At 39.6% G+C, this 23,627-nt stretch overlaps 1 protein-coding gene across 1 annotated transcript in view; it reads right to left on the reverse strand.

Moving 5' to 3' along the window:
- Nucleotides 1-23,627, reverse strand: part of dnah9 (dynein, axonemal, heavy chain 9) — a 203,527-nt gene that overhangs the window by 158,771 nt on the left and 21,129 nt on the right. Inside the window, exons 15-30 of the mRNA XM_084741680.1 lie at nt 23,135-23,376; nt 22,811-22,946; nt 19,090-19,286; nt 18,736-18,998; nt 18,475-18,636; nt 16,192-16,414; nt 15,775-15,941; nt 13,613-13,756; nt 13,287-13,446; nt 11,203-11,358; nt 8,553-8,685; nt 6,975-7,252; nt 6,513-6,643; nt 4,690-4,816; nt 4,057-4,209; nt 3,461-3,586 (exon numbers count right to left, since the gene is read on the reverse strand). Of these exons, the coding sequence (XP_084597806.1) occupies nt 3,461-3,586; nt 4,057-4,209; nt 4,690-4,816; nt 6,513-6,643; nt 6,975-7,252; nt 8,553-8,685; nt 11,203-11,358; nt 13,287-13,446; nt 13,613-13,756; nt 15,775-15,941; nt 16,192-16,414; nt 18,475-18,636; nt 18,736-18,998; nt 19,090-19,286; nt 22,811-22,946; nt 23,135-23,376 (2,798 nt within the window). The remainder of the gene's footprint in view (nt 1-3,460; nt 3,587-4,056; nt 4,210-4,689; nt 4,817-6,512; nt 6,644-6,974; nt 7,253-8,552; nt 8,686-11,202; nt 11,359-13,286; nt 13,447-13,612; nt 13,757-15,774; nt 15,942-16,191; nt 16,415-18,474; nt 18,637-18,735; nt 18,999-19,089; nt 19,287-22,810; nt 22,947-23,134; nt 23,377-23,627) is intronic.

A 23,627-nucleotide genomic window follows, 5' to 3' on the forward strand; every position in this document is an offset into this window, starting at 1 on the left:
TGGTAAACTGAGCTTTTTATGACGATTGTTCAACACAAATCCAGCATCGGCCAACCTGGAGACTTAATCAGACTCATCCTGTTGTGCTCAATTTGTAACTGGGTGAAGTTCTGAGAAAAGAAGGTTGACTGAGCTGAGATAAGAAAGTTTAATAAATAAGCAAATGAATAAGACAACAAACTTAACATACAAATTTGGGCACTGCTCCTATATCGCTACGTTGACTTAACTGATCTAGTGGCATACTATGTGTTATGAGCCAAACGAGTATTACAGCCAAATGTTTGAAACATTTAGGTTAAAGGAGACAGTTTTTTGAGTTATTTTTTATTTCAGGGTTCTAATAGAATAGATTAACAGGCTTTAATGTTCACAAAACACTATTTGTCTGCTCCTCACTGTGATTCACCAGGTATTCAGTGGGCGGGACAGTCACCCATCTTTAGGTTGTATTAAGCCCTTCGTGACATCATAAAGGGAGGCAAAACTGACGGATGTTTTGCAACACACATTTTCTGAAAGGGGGAGCAAGCAAAAAATAGAGAGGATGACATTTTCTCATATTTGAGGGGTCTTAAGAGAGACTGGGGATGCATACTTTTGATGAAAAACCATGATAAAGTATATGTCACATAACATGTGAACAAATATAACTTCTTCCTGTGACTCTGATTGGTCCAGGGCTGAGTGCATATGAACTTTTGACTAAGGAGTCTGTAGAATTATTGGTAATTTGTAAATACCAATACATTATTTTGTGAAATAAACAGCACTTTTATTTCTTTTTTTACTTCAAGTTATACTATGCATTAGAAATATTCTAAATCATCCCTCACCCTTAAGTTAAATTCATGATTTATTTCCATTTATTGATGGCCTTGCTACCCTGGCATTTGCCCTTCGTGCCCTAAAAAATTTCAACCAAAGGAAAAGTGGCCTTGCCCCCCTGCATTATGTATCATAAGTATCAGTTCTCTATTAATAAATAAGATTTGACTTTAAGAAGGGTCAGGCCACTAAAAAGTTGTTGGATTAACATTATTATGGGAAGCATGAATTCCAGTTTCATCACAACGTGTTATTGGGTGAATTGATTATTCAGTATTTATTTATTTATTTATTTATTCTTTGGTTGTTGAGCCAGTGACTTAACTGTATCATTTCTGAAACCAAACCTGAGACAACAAGTGAACAGATGGAGACGGTTTGTAAAGGAAAAAGTGGGTGTATTTATGAAGCAGTCTGGAGTCACAGTTTGTCATTTGTGCGAGTGTTGCTCCTCATTTCATATGAATTTAAGGGAGGGTCACGTAAATAATAGGACGAGACATGTTAACACAGGCTGATTATGTACTGGGGTCACGCTATTTGCCTCTGTCAGTTTCTGTCAGTGCGACTGTCACTAATTGTTAGAAACAAGTAATTAGGCTAATATTAATGAATATAATATGTGATTACTGCAATGCAAACAAATAAATGGCTGGCAACAAACTCAAATTTGAAGTTTGTCATCAACGAACTGTAAAATCACTGCAGACTGCGACTAAACTTTTCTTTGCTTTGTTAAGAAATTTAAGAGTGCGTCTGGTTGCATTCACCTCAGTACTAACATCCATCTCTACCTCCATCTGCTCCGTTCTCAACCGCTCTCTCTGTGCGTCTTTGATTTCTCTAATACTTCACCTGAATTCTGTTTACCATGAACATGTTTATTGCGTCCTAATGTATTGATAATTCAAGTAATATTTGGAATTGAAAGCAGTTTTTCTGTGGTGACATTGGCCAGAGTAAATATTTATAATCAACATCACTGCATTATCATTCAGAGCTTAGTGGCCTTATAGATATCCCAGCACTGATCTGCTTCTATGAGCTCTCCTTAACTGGCAGAATGCGTCTGCAGGGCAGCACCAGGATCAGTCCAGGACCAGGAGCTGACTGTGTAATGAGCTGCTACATTAGTAACTCAGTCACTGAATGCACACAGACTGAATACACATATTTGTGCAACGCTATTTTCTTACTAATCTGCCCCTCAACAGCAACATTTCTTACACTGTTGATTTATAAGTGACTCAGTAATGATTCATGCTTTTCCTCATAGGTTTTTAATTAAAGAATTCTTAAACTTAGGTTGACCTCTGTACTCTGCCGAAGAATTACTTACAGAATAATTCAGCATTAAATTATTTTTACACCTGTGTTTTTATAAGGTAACTGCTTCCAACTCTTCTTCTCTCATAACAAAATCAAATAAGCTTGCAACTGTACTTAGACTTGAACACCAATAACTCATAACTTCACTTGGACTTGAGCCTTCTAATGTGAAAAAACTCAATACCTTTCCCCAATCTCAAAGATTAAAAAGTCTAATATTTATAAAGTGTGAATCCATGAATCCATTCTTTTCCCTCCATTTTTAAATAATGTTAAAACTATTAATTCCCAGCAAGACACCACTTAATTCTCCAGATCCACTTTGTTTGAACTAATCCTACACTTGGAACTTTGCTCAGGACTTGCTTGTCTTGACGTGGGACCTGACTCTGGACTTTACTCTGTATTTGTCTGTCTTGACTTGGGACTCGACTTAAGACTTGTTTGTCTTGACATGCCTGTTCTGAACTGGGACTTGACTCAGGACTTGTGCTGACTTCAGCCTCAACTTTGGACTTGCTTGTCTTGACGCAGGACTTGACATGAGACTTTACTCAGTACATGCTGTCTTGAGTTTGGATTTCACTTAGGTCTTTATTTGGGACTTGAGATTTGTTTGTCTTCAATTGGGACTTGGTTTGGGACTTGTCTGTCTTGACTTTGAACTTCACTTGGGACTTGGTTTGGGTTTTGTCTGTCTTGTCTAGGGAACTGACTTTGAACTTTTTTCAGTACTTGTCAGTCTTGACTTGCCTGGTCTTGATTTGGGACTTGACTGATTACTTGCATGTCTTGACTTGAGACTTGACTTGGGACTTTTTTTTGTCTTGATGTGCCTGTTTGGAATTGGGACTTAACTCTGGACTTGTCAGTACTGGCTTGGGACATGACCCAGGACTTGACTGTCTTTACTTGGGATTTGACTCAGGACATGTCTTGTTTTGAAACTAGACTTGAATAGTGACTTGTTAAACACATACAGTATTTTACCATTCAGAGCATCAACCAGTGACATTCAGAAAATCATGGGTGCCTCCAGGTTGGGACAAGAGCTCCAGTATCACAGACACATACCCATATTTGTTCTCACTTCACACCACACTCTTTCTGTTCAAAATACTTTACAGAATCTGGCTGTGAGCTGTGTATGTAAAGCATTAGTGAGTGTGTGCACTGGACTGAAATATCTATGATTACGGTACCAATCCATCTGATGCTGGGTAAGGTGACTAATGGGAAACCTCCCCACAGTGAGTGCTGGCGTTAGTCAAATTCATGCGTACGTCCCGCTGAGCCTGTTTACCTGAGCTGGATAGTCAAACAGCCACTGCTCTCTGGGTTTGTCCTCGTAGGCCACCACCGCCTCGGTCATCTCGTGTCGAACCGTGGAGCGCATGGTGTCCAGGACCCGGTTCAACCACACCTCCACCTTTAACATAAGAGCCAAAGACGGGCCCGTGAATGCAAATGTAGAAAAACATTGCAGTGCGTGTCACGTGAGCACCGACGGGCCTTCTTATCAATGGACCCTAATGAGGTCATTAATAAGCATTAGAGTGGAAGTAGAGTCAGGCAAATACTATGGGATGTAATGGAAAATTAATGGATTTATAGGCTTTGATATGCAAAACCCCAGGGGCAACGACAGACTCAATTTCATTTGTCTTCTTTATTGTGGGGTTGTGATATCTTTATCTGATATATATTTTCTTCCGTTGCAGAAAAAAGGCAGGTAAGCGAATTTCCTCAGCTATCACATTCATCTACAGACAGCCCAGTGCCACTGTCAGCAGCAAGTCTAATGAAGATAATAAATGTTTTTAACATTCAGTTCAACCTACAGAAGTTATAGTAGCACTGTTTCAGAGACATGAATAAAAGATTATGGGTGTATTTTACCTGTCCAGTGCAGTCACAGCACTGATTAAAGGGGACATACTCCTCCTCTTTGCTGTACATGCCCAGACTGGTCTTAGAAGGATTCCCCTCTCCGTCTGCTTCAAATTGCATCTTAGCCATGTTGTCAAACAGCTTAGACAGATGCTTCTGGACCTGAGCAAACAAACACACTCGGTTTACACTCAGCTCACGCTCTGACTGGTATTTTCTTTTCCGCCGTGCAAATAAATAACGTTTCATTACTGTTTTTCAGAATCATTTAGAGGAGGGCAGGACCCATGTTCTGCAGCATGCCTGCTAACTTCCTCTTAGAGAGATTCAGTGGCAAGTTGTGCTTAACAGTGATTTATTTCTCTGAGCTGGAAATGCAGAAGACAGTCCTGATGATGGAGGCTGCAAAACTATGAGCGACATTGCCCCTGTGTGGAGACCACGGGTACCGCAAGAGTCAGCATCACTCAGCAGAGGAGCTAAATGGTGCAGTCGAACATGGGTTTAGAAAAGTGTTAAAAGCAACTTGTAGGAAGTGCTATGCATGGTGCAAAATGTTTTTTTTTTCTTTTTTTCTGACTCTGAACAGACTGAAGCATAAAATTCATTGCTGCCCCCTCAGGCAAAAATTAGTGGAGCCACCTGGTGTGGGTTGGTCCCATTAGAGAGGATGTCCAGCAGGTCGGCTGAAGAGATGAAGTAAAATCTCGGGAAGGCCAGACGTTTGGTGTCCAGGTATTCTGTCAGGGCTTTTTCACACAGAGACAGTCTGTAGAGAATAACACAGCATCAGTGCATGTGTGTCTGTGTGTACATCCATGTGTAAGAAGTAGGCTGGGGGAGTAACAGATTATGTGCAATGGAATTACGTGACTAGGAAACAAAATGTAACTGTATTCCATTACAGTTACAGAGAGAAAAGACAATCAGATAACAGATATATTGACGGATATCCTACCATGCACATGCTCACATACAACACTTCACAACCACACTCTCAAGTGACACCAGCTAATCTTACAGTTTCCAATTCATTGTCATTGAGAGAAGAAAAAAAAAAAGCTTTCACTGGGGGAAAATTTCACCATTATTTTAACCAGCATCACAGTACAGTGCAAGGTCTGCCTCCTCCCAGCTGTGAAAATGCTGCCATCATCCAAGGATTCAACATCTAATTTAAAGGTGCAATATACAACATTCATCTTCACCAGATGTCAGCAAACAACTATTTGCTATGTGGAGTTAAGACATCCAGTTACGGCATCCTGAGCAGAGAATGAGGTCACACTCACTCCCCTCTCTGTCCTCCTCATGTCAGTATTCAACATGGCAGCCTGGTGAGTAAATATCTAATATTACAGCTACACAGACACTAAAATAAGCTTCTGAAAACATTCTAGGCAAGAAAAAATCAGCAATGTAGTGGCAGAATCTTGAACCATCTTTGATCAACACTGTTGTGTTTGAAAGTTTCATCTTATTTATGTCAGGAGGCTCTGTTGGTCACAATATATCTCATATTACAGCTAAACAGTACGCATAAAATATGTTTCTGAAAACATTTAAAGCAAGAAAGTAACAATATTATTCCATATTCCTCTTCCCTATTTGATCAGCACTGCTTAATTTGACAACTCTGTAGGAAACAAAAGCGCAAATGGCGGCCACCCGATCACAATTTTCCTTGTATTACAGTGAAATATTACACTAAAATAAATTTCTGAAAACATTTTTGGCAAGAAATAGGCAATGTGGTAACAAAATCTTAACCCATATTTGATCAGCGCTGCTTATTTCCACCGGTTCACCTAAGTTTCTTGAGTCACCGTTATAAACCAGAACCAAAAGGACAGCCCCTGGTGACAATATTTCTCAGCATTTCTCAGCAAATGTTACACTAAAATACGCTTCTGAAAAGATTTCAGACCTGAAAACGACAACGTAGTAACCTAATCTCGATCTATATTTGATTACCACTGCCTAGTTTGACAGTTTGATCTGATTTTTCTGAGCAGTGTGTGTTCAGATTACGCCTTTGTTAAAACTTAACTGCATAAACAAAGCATGCGTTTGTTTTGGTCGGAGATGTTGGTGGTCTACTGTGACCTCTAAATGTTGTATATAGTACCTTCACAGAACCATATACAGATAAGACCAACCACTAATGTTAGTTACACAGAATAATCACTGCTATTAATCTATATGTGCATTAACACATAACAAAGGAAGGAATAGCTGGACAAACTATTAATTAACCACTCCCAAATCCAAAAGCAACATAATGTAATCAAGTTACATTAGTTTAATATTGGGATACTTTGTTTAAGTCATTGACTACATTAATTAATAACTGTATGAGAAAAAATATTTAAACTAATTCCCATAACCCTGATAAGAAGTGTAAACCCTGTATGAGAGTTACTATGGTAACAGACATAAGCAGTAGAAACAGAGAGAACTCTCACCTGCTCTGGATGTCCTCCAGCTTACCAAACAGGCCCGGTTTATTAGTGGCCTCCACCACGTTGGGCGTCTGATGCACGGCATTCGCCAGCTCTTTGAAATCGGCATCAATCCCCTCGAAGCGTCTGGAGTCCTGCAGAGGATTTCATGAGGGAGCCCGGCCAGGGGATTTAGGTTCCCCAAAGAGAGAGGGGAGAATCAGGTTTAATAGCAAACATCTGGATTTAAGCACAGCCCCAACATCGTGGGAGCAATTAAAAAGTCGTATAATCTCCGCTCCTAAACTAGGAGCGTGAGCCAATTAATGCATTCTTAATTAACAGCCATTACAGTCATGCTATCTGGGTGCATATGGCAAAGACAAGGGCGCAGGTTAAGGCCTGAATGCGTATGAGCTTATCAGTGATGTATACCTACAGAGCTGTAATTAACTGTGTGTGTGCATGAAAGCGATTCCGTCTCACCTCAGGCAGCTGTGAGCGGATGTCCTCTGAGCCAATGAAGATGCTCTCTAGGTGGGTCCACGCCCGCTGCACCTCGAACCAGATGGAGATGACGGAGTCGGCCACGGACAGCTTGCTCTGCCAGGACGACACCTCGTCCAGGAAGTGGGCGATGTACTTGGACGACATGAGGTTCTGCAGCTGCACCTGGTTGTCCTCCAGCGTCTCGATCAGCTCCTCATCTGTGCGCAGCAGAGGCACCTGGGTGCGGTGGTGGGGCTCGTACTGGAACTGCATACCTGGACAGAATCGATACACGCCGTCAATAGGTCATAGGTCTCCCATGGTGGAAAACACTCATGTTTAAAGAAAGCCAAGTGAGAGTCAGGGTTCCTACACCTTTTCCAAAGTCAAGTTCAAGTACATGCTAAGTAGAGCTGCTACAATTAATCAATTATTAATGGATTATTAAGTTTATCGGCAACTATTCTGATAATCAATCAACTGATTTGAGTTTTTTTTTTTTTTTCAAGAAAAAAAGTAAAAATTTTCTGATTTCAGTATCATAAATGTGAATGTTTTCTGGTTTCTTCACTCCTCTCGGACAGTAAAATGAATATCTTTGAGTTGAGGACAAAACAAAAATATTTGAGGACGTCATTTTGGGAAACACTGATTGACATTTTTGGACATTTTATAGACCATGCAACTAATCAATTAGTGAAGAAAATGACTGACAGATTGATTGATGATGAAAATGATCATTAAAGGAAAGACTTGAAAAAGTTCCAAACATGTGGAGCACACAGACAAACATCTGTGTGCTCTCTGATTTTTCAATTGACAAGACTGCGACAGGATTAATTAATTGATTAGTTGAGAAATTAATTGAGAGATTACTCAACAATGAAAATAATCAATAGTTACAGCCCTTATTTCAAGCTTTTCCAGTACCGTACAGCTATGGTAAATTATATATTTATATAATTGTTATGCTCACATGGATTAGGCTCTATTTCACTTCTTCATCACATTTAATCTGATGTTACTGTGACCAAAATTATGTTTTGTAATTTTTGTATAAACCTTTTGGTGACAAATTAAGGAAAACACAACAAAGTGTCAGCTGTCCAAGTAAACTTGGCGTCCTTTATAACATGGCTGACCCACTTTTAAACAATCAATCAAACAATTACCAGAGAAATAACTTTCAATAAAATCCTTTTAATTTTCTTTAATTTTTATTTTTCAAGCCAACCATCAATGACAAAGCAACCTCCCAGCAAGTTGTCATCTGTTTGCGTTCGACTCACTGTTTCATCAGAGGGCGCATATCAACAACATGCGAGGTTCGAGTGGAGTCATCTTCATTTTGTGCAAAACACTAAAGGAATTGGCTTCTCTTTGACTAATTTTCTTTCTTTATTTAAAGAGTAAACTATTCTGTCAGGTACTGATTTATTATGAAATTAATGCAATTACACACTTTATCCAAAATCCAAGCGCTTAAACCCTTGAAAATATGAGATAATATTCAAGTGTTTTCAAGGATTTCCAGCACCCATAAGAACCCTGGAACATCTGGTCCCTGTCCTGTACCTGTCCAGGTGGAGTTGAGCTCGGAGATGACTTTCTCCATTCCCATCTCTTTCACAGCCTTGTCCACAATCCCTCTCACCTCGTCTTCAAAGCAGTGCAGGTTCAGCTGCAGCAGGTCAGCCAGTGTGGTCTCCTGCTCATAGAAAACCACATTAGTGTCACAGTTCATATAAGCTACATTACATAACATGATAATATTAGTCACATTTTCCTGCTGAGCAGCAGGTGTGATTGCTGGTTTCAGCTTAACAAGGACACACATTCACATAGTGTCATTTACAGTCTGCGAATCAGTAGAAAGCAGCCATTATACTCAAATTGCCGAGTTGCAGTGACAGGCTTCACTACCTACAAGAAGTAGGTACAGTTTTCTAGGAAAATACTGCAATGTTTCTGACGAATGTTGCAATTGAAATTATCATCATTTAATTATTATTATCTCTCCGCATAATCCCCTCATGATCCCTGCATGATCATGATCATGCATTTGGTCATGTGGGTGTGTTTGTGTGTTTATCTGCCTGCAGCTGCCACTGTCTCACATGCCACTGGACCCATCAGCCTGATATTTTTTGTGCACATTGTATGCCAAAGGACCCAAGAAAATGTCATCCAGCATACTTTTGTGTAAATAAATAGTAGCATTCTTTCTGGACACACTGCTCTGCATGTATAAAATCACTTCTTAAGAGCCTCCTTGGCAGTTGGAGACAGGTAACCATGGTAACTCGTGCCAACAATCATTTTGATATAATTTTATCGTTTGTTATTGTAAAATGTCCTGCTTCCAGTACATACCTTTGTCACAAGTGTTAACCACGTTTGAGGAATCATCGCAAAAAATTTGCTTATGTACATATTCTATACTTTATATAAAGAATATCAGTAAATTGAATTTTTCAGCTTCCTGATATTGCTATCAGCACTGTGCCCCAAAATCTAGTATCTGATTTTGCTATTTTATAATCACATGACCTGTCAGGTGGCTCCTTGGACAGGTTCTTTTAACAGGTGTCATAGCAGGTCAGGTGTTATAGCGGTAAATGTTCATGGGAGTTTTATCTAGTGTGCAGACTATTTTTTCCTTTGTTTTTTTTTGACATTTTTACTTTGAAATTAAAGGGATAGTTTACCCAAAAAATGAAAATTCAGTCATTATCTACTCACCCTCATGTAGACTGAAGGTCAGGTTTAATTTTTAAGTCCAGTCCTGTTTTCACAGGAAAAAAAACAATGCACAGTCTCCCAAAGAATGAAGTGAATGGTGACCAGTTTTCAAACATTAAAAAAAAAACAAACACCTCCACACTGCTTGCCTGGTGTAGTCCAGGTCCCCATTTCAAGCTGACTTGAAAGACATCATTTACACTGTTTTTTGCTCAGTAGAGTAGACCCGTAGCTTGGAGCCACGTTCACATGCATGTAATCACCGTCTGAACTGGGTGTGTGTGGTGTGACACACCGCATGTCAGGGCTCGAGGAGACTTGGAATATGCCGGACAGGTAGCACAGGAGTATATTATGTCTTTTTTTTCAGTTGCTTTTTTTAATGTTTGAAAACTGATCACCATTCACCAAGTGTTTGGGAGATTCTGCAATTCTGTTTTCCTGTCAAACTCCAGCAGTGTTTTGTGGACTAAGAAACTAAACCCTACCTTAAATTGGCATGAGGATGAGTAGATAATGACTGAATTTTCATTTTTGGGTGAACTACCCCTTTAACATTTTCACTAGTGTTTTGGAATTGTGCGAGTTAGTTTCCATGTAGCCAATCTACTCTAGTTACACCTTCATAATGTAACCTGCATGTTGTCTCTCCTTCTTTCCATTACTCTCATGCATACATGCTGGACACACAGCCTGCCCTGCTCTCTGTTCACCCACACGTCCTCAGACACACATGGCAGAGATCCGTAGTCTACTGAATACACTATTCTTCTTAATTAATAATTAATTAACTCCAGGCCTGTATTTGTGGTCTATAAAGTATCATCATATCAAATAGTAAAATGAGCTTTAATGGACTAAATTTTAATCATATTCGCAGCTCTTAGAGGTTATTGCTATAAGAGGTTATATGAATATGAACATACAAAATATTTATCAAAAGATTACAGTGTTATCCTTTTCATCATTGGTGCATATGGGAAAATAATCTGGCAACAATGCATGGATCTACAAAACTTAGAAATATGCCCTCTTCTTACTTTCAAGACAGTCAAACAATCTACATAAATCATAGAAAATGTGTTCAGTTTTGCTGCAAGAGTGTAAGGATGAAAAAATTATCAAAGAATCTGCACCCTGCTGAATGTGAATCAGTGAGTTTGTGAGTATATTACAACACTAGTTCTTTAAGTCCAATTTAGTCTCTGTAATACATTTTTGTACAAACTAAACAGCTGCAGCAGAACAAACAAGTCCAGTGAGGATGCAGACAGAGCTGGGAAAGAAAATAAGAAAATAATTGGAGAGAACTGCCTCGTGCGTATCCCCTCTCCAAGTTATTAACACTGCTGTTTGTTAAAAATAAAGATTTCAGCAAATGTACAACTTTTTTCAAATTCAAACTATGATATGGCAATATTCATCCAAAGTCATGAAAAAAAAGTACAGGATATCATTTATATCTGAGGAATAAATTGTAAACCTCGTCCATGGTGAAGCGGACTCCAGTCGCAGCCATCAGCTGATGCCAGTGTCGGGCTCGTATGGCCGGGTTTTGGAGCTCTGCCACAGCCCGGAGGGAGATGAGAAGGTTCTTTACCCTGCTGTCCAAACCTGTGAAGGCCTCCCACGCTCTAACCTATCAGAGACAAAGGCCAGGAATCAGCACAGCACAAGGGCTTTTGACAAAGACGAGAGAGCTTGCAGCTGCGGCTCAGGGTTTCATTTTGGCTTTATTTATTCCAGTGAAGTTGACAGTCATGCATTTACACACATTTGGTGCTTCCCAGCGTTGCTCAATGGTCTGTAACTCCCAGCTGCAGTTCAGAGTGAAGGCAGAGGGAAGTTATAGCTCTCTTTTTCCTAACAATCTACTGATGTGGAACAAGTTGGGGCGGGGGGGGGGGATCTTAAGACTACCAAAGTTGTGGAATGCTCAAAAAACACCTGTTTAGAACATTTCACAGGTTAACAGGATCACTGAAAATAGGTGAGTATATCATGATTGGGCATCCTCCAGACGCTTGGTCATCCACAATCAAAGATGTGAAAAGGGTGCAGTACTTTTTTTTAAAGATTTTGTCGGGGTTTGCCTTTATTGGACAGGATGGCAGGCAGAAAAAGGGGTAGAGAGAGAGGAGATGAGAAATGGCTGCAAGTGGGATTCGAACCATCAGCCGCTGCAGAGAACCAATAGCCTCAGTACATTGGGCTCATGCTCTACCAACTGAACTACAGGGGCGTCCAAGATGAGGTGGTCAATTATTCTGAAATCCCAATAGCCTGAAAAAGGTTCCATTTGTCTGATAGAACATTATCCCTAAAGCAAAATGCCATTGCTCTGAAGGCCCATTGCTACAAACTTAAATACATAACTTACATAACTAATGTACTTATTTAAACCCTAACGTTATTGCTAAAACCTAACCAGTGTGTGACTGTGTCACAGCCTTAACCACATGTCTATTATTGTTACGATGACAACAAAGGTTAGGCAGCTATTGCAACCATAGCGATAAAGGTCACCTGACAAAGGTACTACTCAGAACAATGGGCCGTCGGAGCTGTTTTCTTTTGTTGTCAGGCTAACATTCTGTCAGACAAATAGGCTTTCAGTTCAACAGGAAATATTTGGACTACTAGGGCTTTGGAATAGTGGGCTGTTGGAACAACTGACAGCCCCCCTACTTATGCCAACATTAGCTCCGTACAATAAGGAACAGGACAAGCCATTAAACCTCTAATAACATCCAGCACCAGCTTCTACACTAGCTTCTATCATGAACAGGCCTTTCCTTAATACCCTCTAACCCCACACACTGATGTAGCTTGTAAATGATAGTAGGGCTGCAATCAACAATTATTTTCATTACTTGCCAGTAATTTTCACAATGGATCATTTAGTCTATACAATGTTTAAAAAAAAGAGACATTTTCAAATAGTTTCATTTTTCCATCCAAAAGTCCATAACCCAAAGATTATTCATTTTCTATCATAAATGACAGAGTAAAGCAGCAAGTCCTTACATTTAAGAAGCTGGAACCAGCAGACATTTGACATTATTGCTTGAAAAATGACTAAAACAATTAATCGATGATCAAAATAACTGGCAACTAATTTTCTTTACATTGACTGACTGATTAACTGATGAATCACTGCAGCTCTAAATGATAAATCCATGTAGGCCACAGATTAGAGCTAATACGCAATACATTGTTTAATCCATTCCTTACATGTTTGTGCTTGTGTTTTTGGTTTTGAAAAGGATTTAAAAAAAAAAGACACCACCCTCTTAACTCCTTAAATTTAGATTATCTTTTATACTACAGCCCACTGCACATCACCAAAACGTGGAAAATCCAAAGCTTTGCAGGCCTGCTGTGCCTCATTACATTTGCTGAGGCAGTAATGGGATAACCACTGTTTGGAGGATGGGTTTAGTGAATGGTCAGCTGCAATTGGAAATTACTTATTCATCTGTTTTTCAAGATTAATTCTTCCTATCCACCTTTTTTGAGGCTCCCACACTTTTCAACCTCATCAAACATCCTCCTATCCTCCCTCACCTCTTTATCCAGCCCCCGAATATCTTTAGAGAAGCGTTTGCATTCCAGTTCCATGTCCTCCACATGGATCTCTCTCCAGGGAGTCGTCCTCCACGCTGCCATGCTGGATTCTACCACGGTGATCATGTCCCACAGCTCCTTCAGCAGGCCCACCTCACGTCTCGGGGATGAAGCAGAGTGTACAAAGTGAATAAAACCAGCATGAAAAGGGGGAACTCTTCAGATACTGACTGTGAATGTAAAAGAGCGTCCCTGCTATAACGGCTCATTAGTTTGGAATTTGGCACAGGCTCGTGGTATTTTCTGCTTCCAGCTCTGGGCTTTACCTGCATTGTCGGAGCTGTTTGTACTCGGAGACGGTGACCTCAAACAGGCTGGCAGACTCCACCAGGGAGGCCATCACTGCCTCCCGCTCCTGGATCTGCTGGTGGAACGCATCCAACATCTGGTAGGGGCTCTCGCTGTCAAACCTGGACAATTGCATGAGCCCACACAGGCACCAATCAAAACACACACAGACACACACACATTTGCACAAGCCCAGTATAAATCAGGCTGTGTTTAGGTAATGAAGGGCTGCAGTTATGCCAAGGCTGACTTGGCTGCAACGTAACCAGACCAGAGTCTCCAGCACTAAATGCACACTGTGACAATTAACAATGACTTCCATGACATTAATGGGAAAATAATCACCAGGTTATTAAGAGACCAATTACACACATAACTAATCTGACAATTAGACATTATGACGAAGCATCTCTACCTATGAATTAATTATCATTATGTTAAGATTCAATTAGCCTTGTCGGATGTGAGAGCCTCGAGATAACACTTCTCTCATATCAAGTGAGAAGGCAGAAAGGTGACATTCTTATCCCTTCACAGCTACTCGCTGAAAAACTGGACAGTGAATTGTGTTGCCTTCACTGACTGACTCTGGAACACTCTAATCAAATGGTAATTTATTTTAACCTCCCCCCAAATATCTTTTATAATACTAGTTATAAATGAACAATTAATACATTGCTTATAATGTAGTTATAAGCAGACACAAGCTAATTTTATCTGTGTAAATGTTTGTCTCAACTATAAGCATATGAGGCATTCATAACTGCTGTAAAAACACGTTAAATGAGTTTACAGTTATAATCATAAAATATGCCTTAATTTGTATAATTGAGTTGATTTATATATTAATTCTTTATTTACTATAATCATTAATAATATTTCTTGTATGAATGTAGTTAATTCATTTATGTATATTTGTTCACTCTCAATGACAACAGAGCAAACCTCAGCAACTAATGAAGACAATTAGATGTGACTGAACAAACATCAAGCATAATTCTTCCCAAATTTTTCTAATAAACATATCTGTGAAGTGTTCACTGACAGCGTATTTCATTTGTTTTTTTACAATGTCTATTTTTGCCATTCAATATCTGCTTATAGTGACCAAGGTCGGAGTGGGAATCACAATATAATATTATCCCACATGCAATAGCGATATACTGAGTATTGTGATAACATATATTGCAATTTATTGCAGTTTTTTTGACGGCAAATTATTTCCCCAAAAGAAAATACATTGTTATCCGTTTTATCTAATAGGACCATGAACTCTGTTGACCCTCAGCAGAAAACAAAACAGCACCAACTAGTGGACTAATAGTGTCTGCATATTGATTTAATACCGCCACACAAAATATCACAATATTTTACACCTTCAACTATTTTTTCCCCACAACTTGACTTGGTATAAAGTGATGTCATCATGATTAACTTTTTTCCGTTCATGTGTAGGAAAGCTAAACAAAGCATTTAGTTTAAGTTACGGGGCTTTCACACCAGTTCCACATTACAAGGTTCAAGGCTGTTATAAGACTGCAAGACTGTAGTTCCAACAGAGAGGGAGAAGCTGCACAAGTGCTACACCGATTTTTTACCAGGTTTCGTGGTCAACTAAACTGAACCCTAACCTCCATAAAGTTATGATTTTGTGCACTTTCTGACTTCCTTCAGTTATATAATACTCCTCTACCGTCCTATCAGGACTTGCCTGAAAAGTTCACACATGGCAAAAACAACACTGAGAAGATGAGGATACCGGGCGAAACAATGAATCCAGTGATTTACATTATGTTGTACTTGGTACCATCCTAATAAACTGTACTGTGAAACCATTGTTAGAGAAAGATGAAGGACTTGGTTAAAACCTGCAAATGTCAAATGCAGCTTGAAGTACGAAACACAGTGTGTTTACTTATTAACTGTTAACCAAAACTAGGAGCCTTAATTAACTTTAACCAAAATGCAGACTACAACTACAGACTACAAATGCCACTATGTGATACCAGTCTTACACTTTGTACCATCCACCAGTTGTAATAAACCATTTATTAAGTGTTTGTAGACTGTTTGTAAATGATACATTAAACAAAGTGTTCCCAAACATCTATTAGAGGAAAAAAGCTGATATTTATTGTACCTGAATGGCCCGTTGGTGCGGAAATGCTCCCTGAAGGTGTGTTGCTCCACATCAAATGAAGCGCACTTTCGGCGCAGGCTGGCCACCTCAATGGCCTGCAGAGGCGCCACCTGCTGTTTGACTAACATCGCCTGCTTTCTCACATTGTTCCACTTCTCTGGCAGCTCCTGCGGATGGACAGATAGATAAACAGATAGATAGAGAGAGAGGGAGATGAAGAGAGGGAGATAAAAGCGAGGCAGGCAGGAGTGACAGATGATGAATGGCCAGGAGGAAGAACACAGAACAGAGATGGAAGATTGGAAGACACAAAGAAAAAAGTAAGAGAAATGGCTCTGTCTCAGCTCAAAGAAACAGAAGAAAGAATGTGTGCTGGTAAAAAGAATGTGAAGTGACTGAACATCAGTGCTTAGGTACCTCTAACTGTTTATAGACCACGTCAGGCAGCTCCTGCTCATAGACCTTCAGCAGAGAGATGGTTTGTTGCAGGGGCTCAAACATGGCATCTGTGGTGTTTTGTCTCTCCTTAACAGCCAGCAGGTGACCCATCACCCCTACCAGGCCAGCGTAGTCACCCTCCTCCACCCGCTGGCACAGGCCAGCCTCAGCCACACTGATAAACCTCTCCAGATCTGACAGACTGGGGATAGATGGCAATGATCATTAAAGGGACACTCATTAAAGGGGCATTTGGTGTGTAAAACTGGCACAAAAGAGGTCAATTATGTGTCACAGGGAAAATAACCTCTGATGATGTCATCAGTTTTATCTTAGCTTGGGGACTATGAAAGTTTAACAGAAAACTGCATTACAAAGTGGAGGTGTGGAGTTTGACACACACAGTCGCTGATCCAGCAGGGAAGGTCTAATGGAGAGACACTTCGGGGTTTCATTATGAGAAGTGAAGTGTTTTTGGAGTTCAAATCAGAATATCTGAGACTTTGACCATGTGTTACTTGCAGGTTACCCAACTTTGTTAAAGTGTTTCCAACCAAATCTACTAAACCCCTTCAAATGCAGTGAAGATTCACCACTCGTTCAACAGGGTTCATCAGCTCTACTGATGCAAACAAATATCCAGTTACACATTAAGGTGTGTTAAGGTGCTTGTAATAAGTGTTTGATGATAAGTAATACGGCCCTTATAAAATCCTTTTTAACATTAATTTGTGTTAATAAGACTATTTAAGTGTCAATAATAGCATAATAAACACGTTCATTTTTAGATTACAAGACATTTATGAGTAGTCTTATAACAAAATTGGTTAACAGTTTACAGACTACTTCAGAATGTTAATAAAAGCAATTTAAATTTTATAATTTTTTATAACAGCATTATAAACACATTTATTGAGTTTAACTAACTTACCTACTACATCATTGTTAAACCTTTACTAAGCTTCTGTTGATGCTTTTTTAAGATTTTGTTTATTTGTAGTCATATTAGCACTTATCAGCAGAGGAAAAAAGCCTAAAATAATGACATTATAATAATCAAGAAAATCACAGGTAGCTGTTAACAAGTGCATAATAAAGGATTAATTAACTGTAATAAGCACTGGTCATTGTTTTAGATCAGGTGCCTGTAAAATGAATAGTTAAGTGTTAAGTACATACTTAACTGCTAATAAATGCTAATCAAGTAAGTAGGCAAGTCAGTTGACCTAAATAAATGTGGTTGTAATGCTATTATTAACATTCTTAAGCAATCTATACACTGATAAAAAGTTTCGTTTCAGACTGCTTATGAATGTCTTATAATCTAACAACAAACATGTTTCTTATTCTATTATTAACACTTAGTAATAGTGTTATTAACAAATATTAATGTTAATAGGCAAGGGCCTCAGTTCCTGTTAATTATCGCATATTACAAGCACCTCAATAGAAAGTGTTACCAAATGTCCTATTACTTGGCATTAATGTAGACATGGTTGAATGCTACTGCACTTTTACAAATCTGTCTTTTACATGTTATTCAGACTTCAGTAATCAAACATACATGTAAAGGTGAAATATGTAAGAATTGGCCACCTGTCGAATTCATACTTCAGTAGAGGGCAGCAAATCACTGATAACTGCAGCTAGCTGTAGATGCTATTAGCTAGTTAGTCAGTTTTTTTTTTTTTGGTTTTTGTGAGGACAAGACGTGTAAGAATATTTTGTGATTTTTTTTTATTCATTTATTAGATTCTAAAAGCTAAGATTGCTTGAAGAATGTAGCCTACTCACTGATGCACACACAGCTCCCAGCTGAAACTACAAGGTGGAGGCCTGATCTATACTATCGGACTTTCGCCTCATGAGGTATAAAGTGGTATTACAAGACAGGACGGGCTGGGTTGAGTTCGTTAGCATGCTTACTTTAAAAGATACCTTGAAACACAATACATAAACATTCTGTTGATGATTTTAGTTTTTTTTTTACTCTTCACAGGGCTAGCTGACAAACCACCTACTCATACTAGTGACCCCTGTAACCATTGATTGTGGTGATTTCATTGAAATTAACTGCTTTTGCTGCAAATTTTGCTATTTTAAATACTCTCAAGTACAGAAGAGTCATAAAGTTAAACAGCAATGGCAGTTACACAGCAATATCTATTGAAAGTTTAAAGCTAATATTAGCCACACTAAGCCACTGGTCCTACCAGAGCAACTAAAGCTGTAGCTGCTAAACTTTAAAAAAAAGTACTTTACCTGTTGGTTACATGGTCGATGAGGTGCTGCTTGAACATGAAGCTCCACTTTTTGATTATGTTGAGCAGGGCGCTCTTCATGCTACGGCCGTCCACCCTCATCCACCCGTGGAACACATGCACCGGCTCCAGACCCTGTACCTCCTCGTAGATCTTCTCATACCTATAGTATGAAGATAAACACATTTCAATCAAACATTTAGAAGCTAAGCCTAACCCAAATGCTCAACCCAAATGCTAACTCATTTTGGCCAGTACCCACCCGTCCACCTGCTCTCTGAAGTTATCCAGAGTTGGAGGGCTGTCTGAGACGCTGTCCTCAGTGTAACCCTCCATCTCCTGACTGCTGAGAACGTGACCATACAGAAGGAACTGACGCATGAACTCCTTCCTGTCATCTACATACAGGTAGCTGTACCGCTCCAGAGAGTTGCGAAACTCGCAGCATGTCCCCATGACGCTTTGCACACGTTCCATGAGGAGCTGTCGCATGTCTGCCAGGTCAGCCATGTCCTCCATATCAGCCTGAGATGACATTTTGATAATTTGATCAGGTATTGAAAATGAAAAAGAAATAAAAGTTATAGATGCCGGGACTACATCAAGCCCTCAGTACCTGGTAATGGGGGAAGGGGCTGTGCTGGGCGAGGCGTGGCACAAGCGATGAGACTCTGAACACGTCATTGGTGAGGCTCTCCACCAGCTCGAAGAAACTGTCTCCCGCCCCAAAGTCCAGAGGTGGAGTGAACACCATGTCAGGAACCTTGAGATCCAGCTGAGTCTCAAACAGAGGGGCCGCACACACTTTCTGGTCTGCACCCAAAGAAAAGAATTGGAAACATTTGAAGTAATGTTAGAGTCAAACATATGGATTTGTTTGAGGATAAAATTTAACACTTTTCACTGGGTGCAAAACTTTCACCAAACGTGTTCCCCAAAAACATGCTGCCGTCATGTGGTTGAATGAGGATAATAACGAATGGAGTAAGGAGGGACGAGCTCATCGAAATATTGCATTCTTAATTTTTCATTCATAACTTATTTTGCTTGCCCATAATAGATTATGTCATGAGGTCAAGAAAACAGTGCAGAGTGCAGATCCCTTGCAAGATCTGCCAATATTAACATGACCCCCACATGCACTGTCTCTAACTGAGACAAGATTTCAGATTGAAGCAGTGATTGATCACCTCTCGGCATTCCTGAGATACTGGATGGATGATTATTTGAAGTGATTTTTTTTCTCTCATTTCTCATGCAGATTACCATCTAATTGAGATCTGGGTGTCTATGATATTAAGATAAAATAATGAAATGGTCAGCCTCAGTATTTGCTGATTTCTTTGGTTTAAAACACAGTACAGCTGTTTCAAATGCCGCCTCAGCAGCCTGGCTGTGCAGTAAACAGCTGACAGACAGAGCTGACACAGCACTGTGGAGATTCTTAAACACAATCATCGAATCATTCGATGAAAACTTTGAAATTGTCCTCTCCCAGGCTCGCTGCCAATTCTTCTGGGTCTGCTCAAGAGGGCATTACGTGACTAGGTAATGATATGATCATATCAATCCACTTGACGAGGGCGGCTGCTACCAAAGGTGCTTTCCTCTTGCATACTTGTTGTCTGTCTCCATCACTAGCAGACTGTTTCTCTTTAGAGTACACAAGGTTGCCTGAGGAACAAGTTTCGCTGTTGTATCTTGGTGGCTTATTTTTGGCAGTTTGCCATAAGTTTCGAGGAGAGCACATTTTTCATTTTATGTTTTTTGTCATGTATGAAATGACCCATAATGAAAACTGTAAGCGGACTACTTAATTATAATAAGTGAATTATTTAAACAGTAATTGAATAGGAATGATTCTGAAGCTTTTTGGTAAAGGTGATGATATGCATCTGAGCAAATTTAACTGCTGGTAAAGGCCATGTGAAACAGCCCAATGATCTGAAACAAGCAAGTGGACACTGAGTTGAGACTGTCTTGTCAAACTCTCTTGAGAATCAATTGTCGAGCTTAATTTTTTAGTCAATATGGATTAGAAGCCCTTCAAGCGCCCTGAGTAGGGCAACAATCATTTTCATTATCAATTAATCAGCCTAACTATTTTCTGTCAATCTATATTTTCTAATATATTTTCACAATTTACCTATAAAATGTCCAATGATTTTATAAAACAACAACAGACTAGACTCCAAACGACAATTGCTTCTTTTGTCCAAGCAGCAACAGTCCAAAACCCAAAGACCCTTCATTCACTGTCATAAATGACAAAGAAAAATCTTCACATTTAAGAAGCAGGAACCAACAAATGTTTGACATTTTGCTTGAAAAATTACTAAAACGATTAATCAGTTATCAAAAAGTTAGCAAATAATTTTATTTCGACTGACTTGATCGATTAATCCACTAATCATTTATAGTTTGATAATCAACAATTCCATAGCAACTGAGCAACAACATTTGCCGATGAAGACCATGTGGTGTGATGAAAAGCTCCAGACTAGGCAACATATAGACCTTCAGATGAGGTTATTGTGTGAAGGGATGATATTTACCAATTCACTTGAGCACAGAAGCCATTTCTATTTTGGTTAACATTTATTTCTCTTATTAGATTTTGTCATTAGATTTGTGTGAGAAAAATTTCCAAACGAGCCAAAGGTGGGACTCTCTGCTACCAGGAGTCCAGATATAATGTAATACTACAGCTGCTAGAACACCAAACAAAGACCTCTGGGTCTGTATCATATCTAAATCTTGAACCAAAATCTTTGCATATAATATCTCTGAATATAAATAAAACTATCGTATTAAAAAATATTTCATAAAGGATGCTTTTGTGTTTTTCAAAGAGGAAAAGCACTGAAGGTTTATTCCTAAACCTCTAGAGGACTGCTGCCCTGAGATATTTCCGGGTCAGTTCACCCACTACAGAAGCTTCCTCATCATAAAAGACTGTTTGAAACCAGCTGAAGAAGAAGAAGAAAGAGAGGAAGTGGAAGCGAAAGAACGTGTCGAATAAAGAGGAGAGGAAGAACTGGACACAGTAGCAGTCTGGCAACAATCCACCACATCTTGAACCACATCCCAGTCCATCTAGACTGGTTGACAAAACTCCTGCCAGCAAGCAAGTCCGGACCTATTTCATGTCCACAGCCAATACAGGAGGACACCCAATTGACATCAAACCCCCTGAGGACATGTTGCTAAGACGCTGTCCAAGTCAGAGCTGGCTGGAGGAGGATGTTTTTGGTTTGTTGTAGAATCAGGGCAGAAATTTGGGATATTACATTCAGGGTTGGCGGCAAGATTCTGGCTGTGAGACAACAGCAGATAACATCACTATCACTACAGAACTAATAACAGGAAGTGTGGCTGTTCCTGTTTGTCATTTAATTTGTCTGTGCATCGTTAAAGGGATAATTTGAAGTATTTGAAGTGGGGTTGAATGGTACTTATCTATATTCAGTGCATTACTTACAGTAGATGGCAGTCAGCAAGCCCCCAGTTCAGAGAAGCAGAGAGGGGAACCTGCATGGAAGCTAAGCAATATCCTGCTGTGAACGGATCAGCAGAAGAATGTAATTCTAGCCACCTCAAAAAAATCAGAGACTACTTTTTCATGCACACTAAATTTCCAATATTATTCAAAATATGACAATATTCTAGGATTTTTTTTTTACCACAATATACAACACAAAGCTGCTTGCATGTTTACATTCAGGACCAGCCAACATTTTGCAAAATGCATGCACAGAAGAAAAGCCTAAAAAAAAACTTTTGTTTATTTTGTGTTTTTATATTTTCTGATGGGAAGCCTCCATTACATAAGCCAAATATCACACTCTCTGAAGCAACCAAGCTCCTTTAACAATAAAGAAAAAGTCATTTAAACTCACAGAATACAGAAACTGAACTTGTTGATGCCTCACTTAAAGTTTCATCATCCGTGGAGGGTTGAGTTTCAGTGTTTAGAAGCTAGCCGCAGGCATGTCAACGCTATTAGCTGCAGCTGCTGTGGAGGATTTAGTTTCAGGCTATGAAAACAGTGCATTCTTTAGCTCTTAGTTATATTTTATTTTGTGTTGTCTGAGTTTTGAAAAGTAAAGTAATGAAAATATTCTGAATGTAGCATACACGTAAACTTTTTTTTGACGCAGTTAAAATATGTTTTGCTGCTGACCCTGTCCTCAGCAGTACTCTGTTGTCAGTACTACTGATTCTCCAAACTGGGGGAGTGTCAACCAGCATCTACTGCAGGTAATAACACTAACCACGGATAAATTCCTCAAACAAGCTCACTTCAAATAATGCAAACCACGCCTTTAACATCTTACCAGTGTTATCCAGGAAGAACTTGAGGGAGCACTCGATGCTGTTGAAGAATCCATCAATGATCATGTCGTCGATGTACTCCACGTAGGCCTTCCACTCCTCAGAGGTCTGCTCGCATCTGAACAGCTCCAGATTGCTCTAAGACAGGACAAAACGTGACGCTCATGCTCAATCATCTCCACCACTTTTGGAAATTACTGTAAAAATTTCAAAGCAGATCAGGAACCGCTGACTTCGTAATAGCCTCATAAGAATGATGAAATGGGAGTGAAACTTAAAGCCGATTTGAAGTGTCACAAAACCATGAGGAAATCTGTTTTAACTACCTTCAGCAAGAAATGGATCTTGTCTCCAGAGGACCGGATCAGACTGTAAAACTTGTCCAGCCTCTCGGCCCGGTCCTCCAGACTGAGCAGCGCATCTTTTTTGCCCTCCTTCCTGTCGAACATGGGGTTGGCACAGGCCCTCATGCAGCTCTGGATCTCCTCCACGTTATCCTTGGTCCTCTGGAGTCGGCTCTCCAGGTCACAGACGGAGTCTCGCACCTCTTGGATGTACTGCCAGATGTCTAGAGGGGAATGGATGATGGGGATGATAAACGTTAAAAGGATGAAAGGATAGAAAATATGTTGTAAATGCAGGGTTTAACACTGATGTGTTTTTCATTTGACAGGTTGGGCAAGTGGGTCAGAAATCTACTTGTCCCAAGTTATTTTTCACTTCTATATTACTAAAGTTAATTGTCATGTTCAACTTAAGGCTACAGCATCTATATAATGTCAGAAAATAGCAAAAAATATCCTTCCCATGTTTTCAAAG

The sequence above is a fragment of the Lutjanus erythropterus genome, chromosome 17, assembly GCF_056507025.1.
Source record: "Lutjanus erythropterus isolate fLutEry1 chromosome 17, fLutEry1.hap2, whole genome shotgun sequence".
Classification (NCBI taxonomy): domain Eukaryota; kingdom Metazoa; phylum Chordata; class Actinopteri; order Lutjaniformes; family Lutjanidae; genus Lutjanus; species Lutjanus erythropterus.